The sequence below is a fragment of the Mastigoproctus giganteus genome, chromosome 8, assembly GCF_048544385.1.
Source record: "Mastigoproctus giganteus isolate SK-2022 chromosome 8, ASM4854438v1, whole genome shotgun sequence".
In the NCBI taxonomy this organism is placed as follows: domain Eukaryota; kingdom Metazoa; phylum Arthropoda; class Arachnida; order Uropygi; family Thelyphonidae; genus Mastigoproctus; species Mastigoproctus giganteus.
The window spans coordinates 40,275,823-40,294,717 of record NC_143582.1 but is presented as its reverse complement, the minus strand read 5'-3'; the positions used below and the strand labels follow the sequence as shown (position 1 = coordinate 40,294,717).

Sequence of the window (18,895 nt, the reverse complement as noted above, 5' to 3'; positions counted from 1 at the left end):
ATTTCCTTTTTATTTATTTTTTTTTTTTATTTATTAATTATTATTATTTAGTTATTTATTTTATTTATTTATTTATTTTTTGTTTTTATCATTGTTTTGTTCGGATTTTTTTTTTTTGGCCGGTGCAACATAAACCATAGGCTTTCTTGCACTATGCGGCCATTACTAATACTAATACTGCAACAGAATTAAAGATGCATTTGAGGTGACAACTTATCACATGATGCAGAGCAAACCGAGAATTGCTGATCACATGATAAGAGTGTGGTGGTATCAAAACTGCAGTATTGTCATGCATTTTGTCGAGTAACTTGCTAATATGAGGCCCCCAACTCTAATTTGAAAACAAGAGCCAATTGACAAATCTTAATGTGATTTTTGTGTTCAGCAGCATAAAATTAAGTCAAGATTTGGTATATTCATTTTCGTAACATTTTATGTATTGACCAGTGTAATCATCATTACTAAATGTATATAAATAAATGTATTTAGAACTGAACTTAAAAATAAAAGATTAGTGAATGATTTTTTATTTATTGATTACATTCTACATAATCTACACTACATAGTTTTCATTACCGATTGACTGTTATGACTTATCAAAAAAATTCGAAAAGCAAGATGTGACCCACCATAGAAAAAGGTTGCTGACTACTGGTTTAAATGTTGATGATACTAAGGTTACTGACAAACTGAATAGATATATTGGACCTGCATTCAAATTGGAGGAATTCTTTAGGAAATGGGATGCCAAAACTCTAACAAGGAGCTAAATGATTTTGTGATAACTGAGAGGAGAATGGAAGAGAAATTTGTTAAAACTAAACATAAAAAAGGGACCTGGGGCGGACGTGATCTATTCAAATATATTAAAGGGAGGCAGCAAAGGAGGTAAGCAAACCTTTAGCCATAATTATGAGAGCATCATATTATTTAGGGGAGGTCCCTGTGGACTGGAGATGTGTGAATGTATCCACAATTCACAAAAGGTGGCATGAGTAATTATAGAGTATTTTTGGTTATATTTTATTTTTATCTTTATTTACCTTAAAAGAAAAAGAAAAGAAATCTTCTTATCAAGATTAGGAATTAGGCCCACTTTTCCGCTACCTGACTCATATATGCCATATATTCACAGAAGACTGCTCAGGAACTGAGGATAATTAGTTGGATTCCAGGGCTGCTATGCTGAAACCAAATTCCTTTTAACAGGCAAGGTGATGTGTTTCGGAATAACTAACTCAAAAATTATAACCAAACAAGAATTTTATTAAAATTATATATATATACACCTTTTTTTCTTAAACTTTTATACATACACACATGGAATTGATAAAGTATAATGCAGCATACATAAACCAGTACCTTCTTTTTTTTGGGAACGAGGGTATTTAAGCCACGTTCCATGCATTTTACTTATTATATATCCCTTAATTCTCACAACAACTTCCAAATTACTCTTAATCTTTTAATCATCCTTCTCATACATTACTTGGACCTACAACAATTACAACACTTCATCTGACTTAATCACCACAACACATTTAGAAACGCCTTTATTGCTAGTCTTTATACATAATTTTACCTTCTTGCCTTTAGCACATCTATTTTTACTACCAAACTGTCCATTCATTCCATGTTTTAACCTAACCTCCTTCTTTATATTATTCCTTACCTTATTCTAAAATAATGTACAATTCATCTATATTTGTTTCAGAGTAGATTACCGCTTTGATTCACCCTTTTTAATGTTTATTTTATTTTATTTTTTACCAGCCTAATCCTATCTTTCTCATTAGATTTCCTATAATAGCTCTACAATCCCTTTTCTAACCTATAGTGATTTTAAGATAAGGTATCATTTATTTAACCTTTTTCCTTTTATTATTCTTTACTTTAATCTATGTTAATGCACAATTCATCTATACTGTTTCAGAGTAGATTACCATTTGTTTACCCATTGAACCTATCTTTCTCATTGAAATTCCTATTATCGCTCTACAGTCCTTTTCCTACCCTAACTTAAGTCTAAGATAGAGTATCACTTACTTCCATTTAAGTCCTCTGACTTGGATTCGAAAAGAATTTGAAACCTTACCTCTAGCTTCAATTTTTCTCTAACAGTTCATGGGACTGCTCACTTGGCTCGACTTATAAGACACCTTGTCACTTTCATTAATGTACCCTGCATTCACGTAGGTCAATTTCTCCACTGAACACTGCTTCCTTTCTCCTGCTCTTTCTTCTGCATGAGATGGTTATGGGACTTTTTCCAGCTGATCATCCTTCAGCACCTTAACGAGACTTCATTTCTTCGGTTAGATCCTATACAATGTTTATTCTAAACTGTAATTCTTCCCCCGATGCTGTATCAATACTTAAGCATGGTTGTTCTCCCTTGGTTAGTTCTCTAGTAATGCTAAAGAAGAAATGCTTTTCTATGGGTATCTCCCTTAAAGTGTTAAGGTTGACTTGCATCGCTTTGATTAGTCCCTTTATTACAGTCAGCTGTAACATTGTACCTTCATCCAGCTCTATGTTAATGCTTATTTCAAATCGCTCTTCATTAGGTAGTTCCTGAATGATACTAAATCTGAACTGATCTTCCTTGGGTAGTTTTCCAATGACACTTAAGATTAATTGCATTCTCATGGGTTTCTCTTTCTCCCTTTTCATTTCTTACTTCTTGCTAATAAACTTCTACTATGTTCACGCACTTCCCTTCACACCCTTTCATATCTAATGCCCCTCACGACTCCTCTACTACATTTTCATAGCTTCCTCTCTCTCCACTTCTTTTTTTATTCCTTTTTCTTTTCTTTCCTTCCAGTGAAATCACCTTGATGAAGCATTCTATAATCTATTCTTTTCCTTTAGACTTAATCTGGCCTCCTGTTCTTATGCCCATTCTCTGATCGAGACTCTTTACATATGGCCTGCTTCACATTAACGTCTGGTCCATCTCGCTTTGTATCTCCCAGGCTATCCCTCAGCTTCTGAGATGACCATCCCTTTACTGTGCAACCCCTTTCCACATCAACTAACACTCTACAGCTATCTTGCTTACTGTTAGCATGTTTGTAAGCGGCTGCCTCCCTTAAACCTTCGTCCCTCCCTACTGTGACTTTGGCTTCGCCAGCGTTCTCTCTCTCTCTCTCTCTCTCTCTCTCTCTCTCTCTCTCTCTCTCTCTCTCTCTCTCTCTCTCCAGTTCTTGCCCATAGTGTTTTGTACTGTGCGGCTCGCCTTCTACTTTTTGCAATTTGTGCAAGGCATGTCCTTAATTACACTGGCCTCCTTTAGCAGAATAAGGCCTCATGTGGTTTTCGTGTACCACTTTCTCTGTACCCGGGTGACCAAATCACTTTATTTTATAATTTACAGGAGACAGTTTTCTCAGAATTCTAAAAGGTCCTAAAGCACATTTGTTCCACCTTTGTTTTTGTCTACCGATGTTTTGAAGAAGTACCCAATCTCCCACTTCAAATGGCTTGTGTTCCTGCACATATTTATCCTATTTCTATTCCTTCTGTTGGCTTCTTCACTAACTTCTCAAACTATTTGCCTAGCACCCTTGAATTAACAGATTAACTCTTGTTTAATCTCTAATATGTCAGGATATTCTGTACGATCCCCTTTTATGTTTAAATCTGTTGGGAACCTTGGGTCAATTCCCATTAAGAGAAATGCTGGTGTATCCTTTATGCTTTTATGAACCCATGTTCCGATGGCGAATAAAGCAAAGGGTAGCTGTTTGTCCCAAATTTTCCCCTTTTTTCTTGACCAAATGTGATAAAACTCCTTTCGGCATTCTATTAAACCTCTTACACAGTCTGTTCGATTCTGGCCAATAAGCTGAGGTACTGAGTTTCTTAATTTGTAACATCTCGCAGAACTGGATCATTAACTCAGATTGAAAGTTTGATCCCTTGTCCGTAAGAATGGAGTGGTTACAACCATAACAACATACAATCTCACATATGAATGTGTCGGCTATCTCTTGCGCAGATTGTTCTTTTAAGCGGAAGGCTTCCAGGTATCTGGTAAATATATCTACTACAGACAGTATATACCTATTTCCTCTCTTGGTGGTAGGTAGAGGTCCAACAATGTCCAGTGCAACTGCTTTGTATGGTTGTTGTGGGTTTAAGTGTGGTTGTAACGGGGCTTTGTCCTTAAAGTTTGCCTTTATTTGACATTCATGACAAGTTTTACAGTATTCCTTTATCTCCTTATGCATATTATTCCATTTATAACGTTTTTTTATCCTTTCTAATGTTTTAAGATAACTGAAGTGGCCCAGAAACTTGCTAGAATGGAAGGTATGTAATACGCAGAGATGCATCTTTAGTGGTATTCTCTCCTCCCTTTATTCTAATTCCTCCACACCAGAATGCCTTGTGAATTCAGCACATAATTCCTATTACATACACTCTTGTTTTCTAATTCCTCTATTATACTCTTGAAGGCAGTGTCTCCTCTTCTGCTCCTTCTTAATATCTGCTTCTCCACAACAAATTTCTTTATCTCCCTCAGTGGGTTTCATGACTTCTCTAGTGTCACATATATTTATTGTACCGCCTTTTTTGCTAGCCTCACCTTCAACGTAATATTTCGCCCTACTTAAAAAATTGGCAACCACATTTTTGTCGCCTGGGATATATCTCACCTCCAAATCATATTCTTGTAATTGTAGGCCCCCACCTTATCAACCTACTATTCTTGTCCTTGATGTTTTTCAGGATATGTAAAGGTTGGTGGTCGAATAGTACATGTCTTCCTGCTGTACAATAAGTATTTAAATTTTTCAATTTCAAAAACTATGGCTAGCACTTCCTTTTCAATTGTGGAATAATTCCTTTCGTGAGTATTTAAAGGCTTGTTGCGGTATCCTAAGGTCTTTCTTCCTTTGTTGTTTTCCTGCTCTAATACTCCTGTTAGTGTGTCGCCTGAGGCATCACACGTTAAGTTTGGCTAGTATATCTTGCAATGAATGCTCCCTCTGCAATGAATAGCAATGAATTCTCCCTCTGCTTCCTGTATCCATACAATGTTTTCACCCTTCTTGGTCAAATTCACTAGTGGTTTCAATATTTCAGCCCTATTTCCCATATATCTTTGATAATAATTAGCCATCCCTAATAGCTGGCGTACTTCCCTCACGTTTCTGGGTGGCTTTAGATTATAAATGGCTTCCACATTCCTCTGGTTAGGAATGACCCCATGTTCAGAAATGGTGTGCCCTAAATAATAAATCTGAGAAATCAAGAATTGGCACTTGGATTCCTTTAGCACTAAGTTCGCATCAGTAAACTTTTGAAAGATGTCTTCAAGCAATTCTAGGTGTTCTTCGTAGGTGTTGGAATATACTAAAATGTCGTCTAGGAAACAGAGGACACCCTTCTCCAACAAGTCCACTAGTATCGTGTTCATTAAACACTGGAAGGATGCAGCAGAGTTCTTTGCTCCCTGAGGCATTCTAGTACTTCCTGAATGGGGTTGAGAAGAAGAAATATTTCCGATCTTCCTTCCTTAAAGGGATCTGAAAATACCCTGAGTGTAGGTCCAGTTTAGAAAGGAATCTAGCTCCCTTCAAACTGCATAATAACTCATTGATGTTGGGCAGTGGAAAATCAATCTGTTTATTACTAAATTTACTCTTCTTAAAATTTACCATCCCTTTTCTTTACCATTAACAATGGATATTCCACTTGGACACTGAGCATTCAATTATTCCTGCCTTTTCCATCTCCGTGATCTCTTTTCTGAAGGTAAAGATTGAGGGATTCTATACTGTGGTGTATAGATAGGTGCCTCTTGAGTGACATACACTTTGTGTTCTACTAAATTTGTGCATTTCAACTCCGACATTCCTTCAGCAAATACATGATTGTACTTTCTTAACAGCATCCCTATCTGTGGTTCCTCTTCTGCTCCTATTGCATTTAAACTGCTCTCTTCTACCAAATGCTTCTTGATAATGCAGAGGATCTGCTCTCTAACCATTCTGTTGTCTGATTTTGTACGGTCGATCCTTTTAATTAAGACAGCACTGTTCCATACTTCTATAGTAGATTCCCACTTTCTTAATAGGTCTATTCCCACTATCGCATCATAATGTTCATTGTTCACTCCTGCTGATACTAAAAATGGGTGAACAACTATTTCCTTATTTCCATCTATCCTTATCCTGTCCTTTACCTCGGATTCAGTGTGCATTCCCATTGCTCCTACCCCTTTCAACATATACTCCTTACAATGCTTTACCTTAATCTCTCCCCCCACTTTTGGTATTTATTAAAATATTCCCAAGTGAGAACAGAACATGTTACCCCGGTATCCACTAAAAATCTCTCCTTACACCGCCCATGTCCCCAGTTAGGTATAACAGTGCATCTGGATTGTTCCTTTCACTTACCGATTCTAACATTATTTTGTCCCATTTAGTATCGCTACTGTTATGAGGTCTCCCCCTGGTGGTCGCCTTTGAGAGACCTCTTCAGTTTAAAGTCTCTCTTGCATTGTACTGCTTCACCCTCTTAGTGTTTAGCTCTCTTTTGCTTCTATCTTCTGAGATTCTGTAGCTACTCCCTTCCCCCTTGATTACAGCATGCATCATTAGAGTGCTCTGTTCTATCCTTTTGCTCGTGGTAATTTTCCCTTCTATAGTGTTTAGGGTTATCTAGATCCCTATCCCTTTGTTGCCACACTCGGTATTTACATTCTTTGACCCAATAGTTTCTTTGCCCGCATATATAGCATCCATTATATCCGTTCTGGCGATATCATTCCTGTCCTATTCCATACATCCCTTTGTTTTCTTCTAGTATCATCCCCATATTCCGCACCACTGATGCCTCTCACCCTCTGTTAAACTTCCCCGTTTCCTTTTAATTTCTCCCATAAATTTCTCAAATTTCCTTTCTAATTCCTCTTTTTGCCTCTCCAAGCTTGTAAGTTTCGAGCTCCCTTCCCCTTCCTTACTATTAGTACGATGAGCATCCTTTGTTGTGACTACCACATTCATTTCTCTTTTCAACGTTAGAACAATAAAAAATTAGAAAACTATTACCGTGCCCCCATGGTAATAGTTTTCTAATTTTGCCTCTTCTATAGCTAACTCTAGTGCTTACGTCAAAGAATTAGTGTTCCTTTTGAGTACCTCTTTGCAGTATTTATCTTTAATCCCAGTCAAAAATTGTCCCATTAAAATCTTATCGAAGGCATTCTTTTCTTCGTCCAATACCTCGATGTTCAATTTAATTTCTAGTAATCTTTTGTAACATTCGTCCACACTCTCCCACCCCATTTGTATTCAATTGCTTACTAATTTTATCCCTTCTAGGAATGTATTCTTGGTGGAAAATAACTTTCTCATTATAGAGTTAAATTGTTCTAACGTTTCTATCTCTGTTGCCTGCGTGGCTTAATGAAATTTTCTGAATGCCATGCCCTGCAATTTAAATTCAGCTATAGTTACTATTTCTATATCTGATAAACCTTAATTTTCCTTAATCATCTTCAATTTTCTAAAAAAAAACTTTCTACTTTCTCAGTTGGTTCCTCCTTAAAGCCCTTTAGATACTTACTAAGTTTTAAATTCCTATTCCTTCCCCTGATGATTCTTCTCTCTCACACTCTCGCCTCCTTCCCTATCCCTACTACTCTGAGTTCTTCTGGTCGTCATTTTAACACTTATTAGCTTCTAGCACTCAACTTTAATTAAACAATAACTCTCCTGCTTAATTCCTCTATAATTCTATGATTCATTAGATAAGCAATTCAATCTATCCTTAATAGGTTACTTGTTTAATCAATAATCCATTCAGTGATGCAAAATCAACCATAAATCATTAAAAAATGCTTAGCTTCTAATTAAAAACTTATTTTTCATTATGCCTTCTGCCCTACAACATTGCTTTTCCTTTGCTTAATCATTTCTTCGTTATTTAACATTATATTTTTCTGGCTCGCCAGCTGAATTTTTACAGTTTCAGCAACTGGACTACAGGTGACCCCCGCTTAACGCTGATAATTCGTTCCGGAAAAACAGAGCGCTAAGTGAATCCATGCTAAGCAAGCACCACATTCCCATAAGGTAACATATGTATTTGTGAGTTGCAGTCGGTGCCATAGGATATTTCCTAATCAATAATAAACGGTAGTGAAAAGATACACAAATGTCAGTAAAAATATTTAATATTCAAATATTTGTACATATAAAATATATACATATATAATTATGTGGTAACTACTTACTTATCAAAATTAAACTTAAAATTCCAATTAAAATCATGAATTTAATCACGAAAAATGTGTCGATTTTGGGTTGTACTTTGGCCCTCTTCCGGGGAAACTAAAAGGGGTTTTAATAATTTTCAAATTCAGTCTTTTTCTTACATTTGTAGTCTTCATACTGCAGTCCAGACATTGTTGCTTTTTCATTCTTATCTGCCATTAATAAGTCTTTAAAAATGTAACCGTGTTGGTTTCTTTAATTATGATACAATGTTCGAGTAAGCTGTTCGTTACGCACGATGTCTAATTCTGTACTGAGTGATGACTAGACTTCGGATAAATGCATATAACGGAAATATTACAAGCAATATACTTGATAATTTTTTTAAAATGTTGATCTCGGAACTACATAACAAGTCACTGCACTGCAATTAAATTATCTTGCGAGAAAATTTCACTAAGTGTGGGAAAATTTCTCAAGTCGGCGTGGGAAATGTTTTAATGCTATTCTGCTATTCATTTTCAAGCTATTGACTCCATCAGATGAAACTTTTTCGTTAAATATGCCAAAAATGCAAACTGTACGCTGGTAAAAGAGCATTATAGTGATTTGTGACAGCGTTATAATCAGATACAGGTTATAATATAACAACAGTGTTATAGCGAATCAGCATAAAGTGAACTGCATTATAACGAGGGCCTGCTGTACAATGAGTTTTATTCATCCAAAGACACTGCCTTCTGTTTGGGGTTTAATCCTGGCTGGCTTTACACCAAATTCCCATGAACTGTTAAAATAAAATTGAAGCTAGAGGTAAAGTTTCAAACTCTTTTCGAATCCAAGTAAAAGGACTGTAGTGCAATAATAGGAATTTCAATGAGAAAGACAGGTTCAATGGGTAAAAAATGGTAATCTACTCTGAAACAGTATAGATGAATTGTGCATTAACATAGATTAAAGTAAAGAATAATAAAAGGAAAAAGGTAAATGATAAAAGTAAAAGTAAATGATAGGTTAGAAAAGGGACTGTAGAGGTATTATAAGAAATCCAATGAGAAAGATAGGATTACGCAGGTAAAAAAATATATATATATATCTTCTCTATTTCAATATATATATATATTTATAATCCTTGTCTGAATTTTAATCCCCTTTTACTTGCAAGATTGATATCTTACACCTTCAGTAATTATGCTATCAACTGCCATTGCAAAGTTCATCCCCAAGTAAGCGGCTGCAACAACCAAAACCCTCAAGTACCAGATTCCAAAGCTTTAATGACTGTACAGCTGAAAATCCTCTGTTTATTAATTCATCTTCTCTCTCTGAGTTGGTATCTAATTACTTGAAGGCTCCATAAAGATAAAACTGGTAAGAATGTTAAAAACTAATAATAGACTATATATAATAAAATACAGAAAAAAATATTACTTTTTGCTAAGTTCAATCTTTAAAGTCTGGTCAAAAAATGGTATACCGTGCTTATGGAGCACAGATTTAAACACATCCTGAGTTTCTTGGCTGTAGGAATCAAAATCAAACACATTTTTTAGGACACTAGGGAGACCATCACTTGGATAACTCTGCCAAAAATAAATAAATTAATAAAATTGTAAAAAACATAAAACACAAATCATTACTATAAGACAGAAACACTAAAGAGGTACTGTACAAAAATTTAGTACTGTATAAAAATATAAATAAGAATGGCAAGAAACCAGGCTCTTGCTGTATGCGAAAAATAAAAATAAAACATCCCTATAGATAACAACTACCTGTTCAATTCCTCCTCGAATACATCTAATTTCTCATTCTCAATAACCATCAAGAATCATTTTTCAGTGGACAACAGTTAATTGGGTGGGATAAACAAGGCCCTCTGGTTCTTGTTTATGTTAAAAGTGATATATTTAAGTGTACAAGTTCCTTATATACCTCAACATATATAAGGAACCTGTACAACATATACCTCAACATATTGGGCATCTGATGGTTGCCACCCAACCATCAGATGCCCAATTTCCAGCCTTTACAGACTAAATCTTCAGTGTTCCTGGTAGTATGGATATTTCCACATGTGCTCCTTACCAGTCTGGTCATCTTGCTCTAGAGTCTAGACACTTTCATGTATGACTTTTGTTTTCTTTTTTTTTTTTTTTTTTTTTTTTCAGATTCGACTTCCATATTCTGAGCATATTCTAAGTGTAGTCTCACCACTCGCTTATCAAATGGAATTAATACTACCTTCTTACATGCAAGGGCAAGACACTATGTTCCTTCCTGCCCATTAATCTAAAATGCATAATAGGGAAATTCATGTCCACTTTTATCGACACCCATAATTCTTTCTCAACAGTTGTCACTGTTAAATTCGTCTCCTTCTTCCATCCCTATGCAATGTACTGCATATGGATAACAGTAGGTAAGTGTGCAGTCAAATATGAAGTTCTCTGAGTGATATAGACAGGCTGCCAGGACAGCTCATGGGGTTTTGTCAATGATATACAGGAATTCTGATATATACATATATACTTTTAATGAAAACCCCAAACATGAAAGGTATCAAAACCTACAGTACTTAGTACCGAGCCTGGGCTGAATGTCCTTAGAAGTGGAATATGAAATTCAAGCTGCAAGAAATACAAGTTGTTTGTCATTTTATTTACTTGATTTTCATATTATATCGTACTTTATACTTAGCTTTATAGAACTAGTTACGTTTGTTATTTTTATTTTCAATTTAGATAGTGATTTTATAGGTTACTACTTAATATATGTAAAACCATTGTTTTGTTCGAATCTTGTTGCCAATGTTATATGGTATAGAACGAGTAGTAGGGAATTCAAATTTTTAATTGTGGTAAATAGGTAGTTAATGTAAAACTAGATAGTGTAGTGTGTATCACTGCATTTAGAAATCTATTAGATAGTGTAGTATTGAAAATGGCTTAATTAAATTGAATAATCTTATTAATTTTCATATTATTCAATCAAATATACCCTAGACTAGAGCAGCAAAGCAAAGAGCACAAAGTAGCAGGAGTGCTGTGGCTTGAGAGAGAACAGAGGGGGAGTGAGGTTTTCCAATGTATCATAGCCTCAAAAAATGTGCAGCTTGTGAAATGTTTGTGGAACTTTCTGGAACAGGACATGATCTAGCCAACGAGGATGTCTGTGTGTGTGTGTGTGTGTGTGTGTGCGCGCGCTAGGTGCAGAGAGTGTCAAGAAATTAGGTGCTAGCCAACTCAGCATTCTGATGGGGGTGCTTGTTTGTGTGTTGTTGTTTGTTATTTGGTTTTTAGGAGCATTGGCATTAGTTGCCAATTGCTCCTAAACTAAGGCCATATTGCTCCGGGAATATGCGGTGGTCATTCCCCGACCTTTCCACATCCTTCGTATTTGGTGGTGACGGGCTCGAACCCTGGTCTAATCAAGAAGCGTGTGCTACGCACTGCTGCTCCTTCCCACCTGGCTACGGAGGTGCGCTGATGGGGGTGCCTATGAGAGTTTGAAGAGTCAGGTAGATGCTCATGAAGGTAATAAAGTGAGGGACCCATTAAGCTCTGAGCTGCAACTCAACACCAGAGCTCTCTCTCTCTTGTGCATCAGGCTATACAGCGGCACTCTCCAAGGCCAGAATGCACTGGTTCCTCAGGAGATAGTTATTGTCTGTGACTCCATTGTCAGGGAGATAGGTAATATATTGTGCTAAAAGGATTGGTGGAATAGGACCAGGGCATGTCTGCCAGGGGAAAAAGTTGATGACGTTGTAGAGCAGGTTATCTTTTATGGGCACAAAGGGTGATACTGTTGTACACATTGGCACTAATGACATTAAGGGTAGGAGTCTGCAGACTTACTTAACAAGAACAGGTTAATGTTGAAAACAAGTCTTGAATTATGGTTAAATTTGAAAGTGTCTGCAATTCTGACCAAAACATGATAGGAGGGGGAACGTCATGAGACCTTTGTGAATCAATTCGGCCCTGGAGAGACTGTGCAAGGCTCATGGAATAGAGGTTTTCTCAGCGAGGCCTGTGCTTGTTAAGAGAAGAGACTGCTTCTACAAGGAGGATATACACTTAAATAAAAGGGATGTGCTAATGCTACCAAGGCAGAATTAGGTGGGTCAGAAAACTTCTAGCATGGGAGGATTCACGGCCTAATATATTAACAGTAGCGACAGGCAAAGGTGAAAGTGATTCTTGCACTGCTTCTATTAGAATGGAGGGCAGGGTGCTGGGGTTTTCAGTGACTGGTGGGAGTCATCATAGAACAAATAAATACATGGGCTGTGTTAGGGTAACCAAGTATAAGAACAGGTGCATGTACACCAATGCTAGGAGTAAAGTAAATAAATTTGCAGAATATGAAGTGCTGGTCAAAACAACAAAGGCGGATATTGTTTAGTTATCAGAGACATGGTGTCACACAGATATAAGCAGTGCAGAATTGGAATTTGGGGAGTACAATGTGTAGTGTACAGAAAGGATAGATAGGATAGAAAGGGAGGAATGGTTATGCTGTTAGTTAAGAAACACATAAAATCTAAAGAAGTACATCCAGTTGACATAGATGATCAGTGCAATGTTGAGTCAGTTTGGTGTGATGTAAGAACGGGGAAAGCAAAAATGAGAGTAGGAGTGTGTTATAGGCCTAATGACTCTAATGAGTACAACAAACAACTATACAGAGAAAAAACAACTATACAGAGAAATAGAGTGGGCCAGTAAATCAGATTATCTTATAATGGGGGATTTTAACTGCCCAGATATTGACTGGAACTTGTGGTTTGGTCACTCGCACACTAGCAAGACTTTTGTAGATTGATTGTATGATTGTTTTGTACAGCAACACTTTAGAGAGGCAAACAGAGAGTAATACTCTTGATCTGGTTATCAGCAGTGATTATTCATGCATTAAGAATTTGCAGATAAAGGAACCATTAGGTGGTAGTGATCACAGTGTACTGATGTGGGATTTACTTAAAGATGCAACTACCATCAGGGGAAAAGGGAAGGGTTTTCCTTTCGTAAAGGTGACTATAGTGGGCTCAGACAGTTTTTAAATTGTATACAGTGGGACTAATTGACGATGTTACAACAGTAAATTCTAAATGGGAAGCATTCGAGGAAGTAATCGTGGAAGCTACTAGGCTTTTCATACTGATTAAGTATTAAACCATATTGATTAATTATGACAAAATGATTTCCTTCACAAAAGGTTACATGGAGTTTTGATATTTCTGGGGTTGGGTTTGGGTTCACCGCTGTGATCCTGGAGTATTGGACTGCCCATGTGTCAATAGTGAGGAGCACATGAGTTTTAAAATTATTTTAAATTATGCAATCTGGTTTTAACATATCAATTTGTAATTTATTTGCATAAGGAGAATTGGTAAAGAAGAAATACCGTTCAAGGTTTAGGCCTAAATGGATGTCAGATGAACTAACGACTCATGGCAGAGAAGAAAAATGCATGGGATGCATATAATTATCATGCGACACAGAAGCCTATGACAGATATAAGCTAGTCTGTAATCAAGTCACAAAGGAAGTTAGGGAAGTGAAGGCAGATTACAAGAAATCTTTGGCAAAGGCTGCTAAGAAAAAGAGCAAGGACTTCTTTAGTTATAGAAGGAAGAGGATGAATCAAATTGGTCCACCTGATATCGATTGTTCGACTGTTAATAATTCAGCTCTGATAGCTGACAATCTGAATGAGTAAATGAGTATTTTGCATCTACATTCACACATGAAAAGTTATTAAGGCAGGAGAATGCCAGAAATTTATCAAACTGTAACAGGGTGCTTAATGATTTTGTAATAACTGAGCGCAAAGTGGAGGAGAAATTGTTGAAGTTAAACATAAGAAAAGCACCTGGGGTGGATGGGATCTATCCAGTTATATTTAAAGAGGCAGGAAAGGAAGTAAGCAAACCCTTACCATAATTATGAGAGCATCCATGGACTCAGGGGAAGTCCTCACAGACTGGAGATGTGCAAATGTATACTCAATTCACAAAGGGGGATCTAAGGGTGACACGAGTAATTACAGACTAGTTGGTTTAACTTCTGTTCCAGGGAAAATAATGGAGTCACTGGTTAAAGATGCATTGCAGGATCATCTAGACAAGGCTGCAGTATTAATTGAGACACAACATTGGTTTGTTAAGGGAAAGTCTTGTCTGACAAATTTTATTGGATACTATGATGTGATTACAAAGGAACTGGATGCAAAAAATAATTTTGATATCATATATTTGGATTTCAGGAAAGCTTTTGACACTGTTGCTCATGGAAGACTACTGAACAAATTGGAACAGTATGGTATTAAAGGCAATTTGCTACAATGGATAAAAGGGTGGTTGAGTGGGAGAAGACAGAGAGTGGTAATCAAAGGACACTGCTCTCCATGGATTAATGTTATTAGTGGAGTCTCGCAGCTTTTAGTGCTGGGCCCACTGTTGTGTTGTATATTTATCAGTGATATTGATGAAGGTATATCAGTCTTAATGTACAAGTATTCAGATGACACAAAGGTCGGCAGGGTTGGTAATGACAGTAATGGCAGTGTGCCACTGCAACAGGATCTAGAAAAGTTGGGTAGATGGGCTGAGAAGTGTCAACTGAAGTTTAACATTGACAAATGCAAAGTACTGCATATGGGTAGAAGTAACCACGGAGAAATGTACCAACTGTGTGGTACTACACTTAGGGGTGTAGAAATGAAAAAGACCTGGGAGTAATTGTGCAATTAGATATGAAATTTTCTGATCATTGCAGACAGGCTGTCAGAGCAGGTCATTGGGTCTTGTCAATGATATACAGGAATTTTGCTAGTAGAGAAAAGGTGATTATCCTCTGAAGATTAAAAATAGGTTTCGCCACCTCAAGCCTCCAATATGTAAAGTGGTGGTACTGCACTGGTTAATGCGAGCCATCTACCACCTAGTTTTAGTATTAGTAAGTATTAATATTATATTATATTAAATTAGTAGAAGTATGAGTGAAAAAGGTCCATAAAAATTCCATGTGTCACTGATGGGATTTGAACTCAGCTGTGTTCCACATGGAACACAGCTGAGTTCAAATCCCGGAGCGATAATTATATCTTCCTCTTGAAGAGGGCATAAAATAAGACTACCTATAGGCAAAGCTAGATGTTTCTGAATGACATTATAACTGGAATCAGAGGTTTGTAGTTGCTCTAATAGTTCAATAATTTCTAACTCTGCTGAGCAATATTTCACTGTTTTATGTTTATATTTATTACATTTATGTTACTGTTTTATGTTTACATAAGGAAATAGTGCCATTCTCTTTAATTAATGTACCCTATATTAGCCCTCTTAAATCTCATACTACGTTCATATAACAAAAAGTTCCTTCTAATAATTGTGCCCAGTGGATAGGTTCCACTACTTCATTCCTTTTTTTTTTTTTTTTTTTTGCACATAAAGAAAACAACAAAATAATATTTTGCTACCAAGAGTATAAATTGCTTCAGTCCTTCATTTTTGGTTAGGATGCTGTTGTTATTGAAATGTTTTTTTTTTTAGTGCAAGGGTTACAATGGCCATATTGCAACAAGGATGCTGTTGTACCATACTTAATACAGTCGGTCCTCGTATAACACGTGTTTACATTACACGAATTCGATCATACACGATTTATAAATAGGGGAACGATATCTTATATAACACGAACCGAATTCGCTCATGCACGATTCGCCTTTGTGTTTAGAAGAAATGGCAGTCGAACGCGGAATCACCCCAACTGAACGCAACACGATAGGAATGAAGAAGATTCTGAAAATGTATTTATGTGTTTTATATCAGTGAAGGGGAAACACATTTCACCATAATAACGTAAAAACCAACACAATTCCAGCTATCGATATAATCGCAAATGCAATTAGATGGAGTTTACTACCAGTTTATAACAGATTCCACTAGCAGAAACGAAACTGGAAATTGTTTTTATTGTTTTATGGTAGTAACCCCCAGAAATGTGCTTTAGTAAAATGTGGGGTGTTAATAGTGTATCTTGGCCTTTACGGTGTTGTTTATTCAGTTGCTATACGCGCGCAGCTTTGTTTATGTGTATTAAGCGTGCCTCCTCGTTTTGTAATTGCGCTTTATTCCCTAAAAATTAGTAAAATACTTAAAAGGTGTGAAAAGGAAGCATCCTGGCGAAGACACTGCAGATTCAGAGAGAGAAAAAAAAAAAGCAATAACGATAAACAGAGGCAGACTGGGTCAAAAGTTCGTACCCGGGAAAATTTATAGTGTCCTCATACTACGGTTTATGGCCAAAATCACACCGGCCTCCGGCCCACCGGGGTTTCCCCGGTAAGGCTTATGGCCAGTGCACCACTTTCGATAGCGGAAAAATATGAAACTGTGAAACGCTTTGAGCGAAATGAAGGATCATGTGATATTGCACGTGCTACAGACCTAAATGAGGCAACACCGAGAATTACAAACGATGCAGAGAAAATAAAAACAACTTTCATAGCAGAACAACTCAAAGTGTAATTAAAATCCATAAAGAATTGGAAGAGATGCAATGGCTGTCGACTGTTTGGATGGAAAATCAAACAAAAAACAAGTTTGCTTACGATAGAAGCAAAAGCATTAGCAATATTATATTACGTAATAGTCGCAATAAAATACGTAATTTACGACTATTTTATTTAATATAATAATTTTTTTACAAATAAAATACGTATTTTTTTCGTATTATAATATTATAATATTTTATTATAATATAATAAATAATAAAAAATATTTATTTTTATTATTTATTATATTATAATAAAAATATATATATTATATTTTTTATTACATATTTTAATCGTTATGAAATACGTAAGTATTTTATAACGATTAAAATTACCCGATTAATTATTGTGTTTGGTAATGTTTTGGTTCCAAATGTGTGTTCAATCTTGGGTGGTCGGCACCTAACCCCACTTTTCCCATAGGGCCTGTTGTTTATATTGCACGATTTTGCATTGCACGAGGGTTTCTAGGAACACAACTATCGTGCTATACGAGGACAGACTGTACATGTTCCTACCTGTTATCACCTATGCAGCTGGTACATGGTTCACCCACTCAGCCATAGTAAGAAATGGGAATAAATTAGAATCAATACAAAGGACAACACTTCTCATTATTACCACAGCATGTCGCACAGTAAGCACACCTGCCTACAGTTGCTGGCCAGAGCTCTGCCACTTTATCTGGAAATAGCCAAAAGAGGCTTATATTATAGACTTAAAAAGGGCATACCCACAGAATTTCTGGGGATAGCCCTTGATACAGCCAGCACCATTAACGTTGAAAGAAAAAGAATAGCCACAAAACTCCATGAGCTATGGCAAACAAAATGGGAGCAGGAAACCAGAGGTCTGGTTACCGAATGGTTTCTGCTACAGGTGTCAATGGTTAGCCCAAAGCCACCTAAATCATATGCCCCTGGACTTTTTACAACATTTATACTGACAGGTCACGGCTCTCTAAAGGCAAAACTAACCTGCTTAGGGCTGACTGATGACCTAAACTGCACCTGTCGCGAGAGTGAAGACTGGGCACACATTCTATATGAATATATAATTTATGACACCCCCAAAACAGAGCTAATAACACAGATTGGTCCCCTTCCCAGGGAAGAAGAATATTTGTTCATTATAGAAGAGGAAAACTATAAAGCCTTTACAACTTTCACACAGAAAGCATTCGAAATGCATATAATTATCCAAAGAAGAGCAATTCAGCCCACCCAGCAATTGAACAATAATCAATAGTAAAATATTGTCCATTTTTCCTGCCTCGCCCAGACAACGACCGAAAAACTGTTGGGATAGCAGTATTCTGCACCCTGACAGAAACCTGTCATGACAAAACCTGATTGACATGGGTATCTGCCAGGACTACCCAGCCATGTTTGGAAACTGGGACACACCAAATAAGCAACCATGTAGGGGATGAAGATATATAAAAAAAAAACACAGACCCTTCTCATTTCACTCATCCACTCACTCCAAGTGTTTGTATAGTTCTGCCTTGAATCTGTTTAAGCTATCAACTTCTATGACAGATGGAAGTTTGTTCCAACAATCAACCACCCACTGGCAAAAGGCAAACTTTCACACATCTATCCTACAACTGTCTTTCCATAATTTGAATTTATGCCCTCTCAGGTGATTATTCTGAGCAAGAGGAAGAATCCCATCAGCATTGAGCATGCTAAAACCATTCAAGGCTTTATACACCTCAATCAGATCACCTCACAGGTGCCTAGTCTCCAGACACTGTAATTTTCAAAACTTAAGCCTTTCTTCATAAGAGCAGCCCTTTATTCCATTCACTAATCTTGCTGCCCTTCTCTGTACTTGTTTCAACAGCTCAACACCCTTCTTAAAATGAGGCCTCCAGACCTTATCCCTGCTAGAAAAGTTCCTGTATATCATTGAAAAGACACCATGAGCTACTCTTGCAGACCGTCTGCACTGCTCAGAAAACTTCATATCTGCCTGCACAATTATCCCCAGGTCCTTTTCACTCTACCACTGTCAGTGTAGTACCACACAGTTGATACTTTACTCTGCATATGCTTCCCATATGCAGTACTTTACATTTGTCAATATTA

General features: G+C 36.7%; 1 protein-coding gene across 1 annotated transcript in view; it reads right to left on the bottom strand.

Moving 5' to 3' along the window:
• c12.2 (von Willebrand factor A domain-containing protein c12.2) overlaps positions 1-18,895 on the bottom strand; it is a 574,487-nt gene that overhangs the window by 231,567 nt on the left and 324,025 nt on the right. The window contains exon 25 of the mRNA XM_090380213.1: positions 9,669-9,820. Coding sequence (XP_090236339.1) covers positions 9,669-9,820 — 152 coding nt within the window. The remainder of the gene's footprint in view (positions 1-9,668; positions 9,821-18,895) is intronic.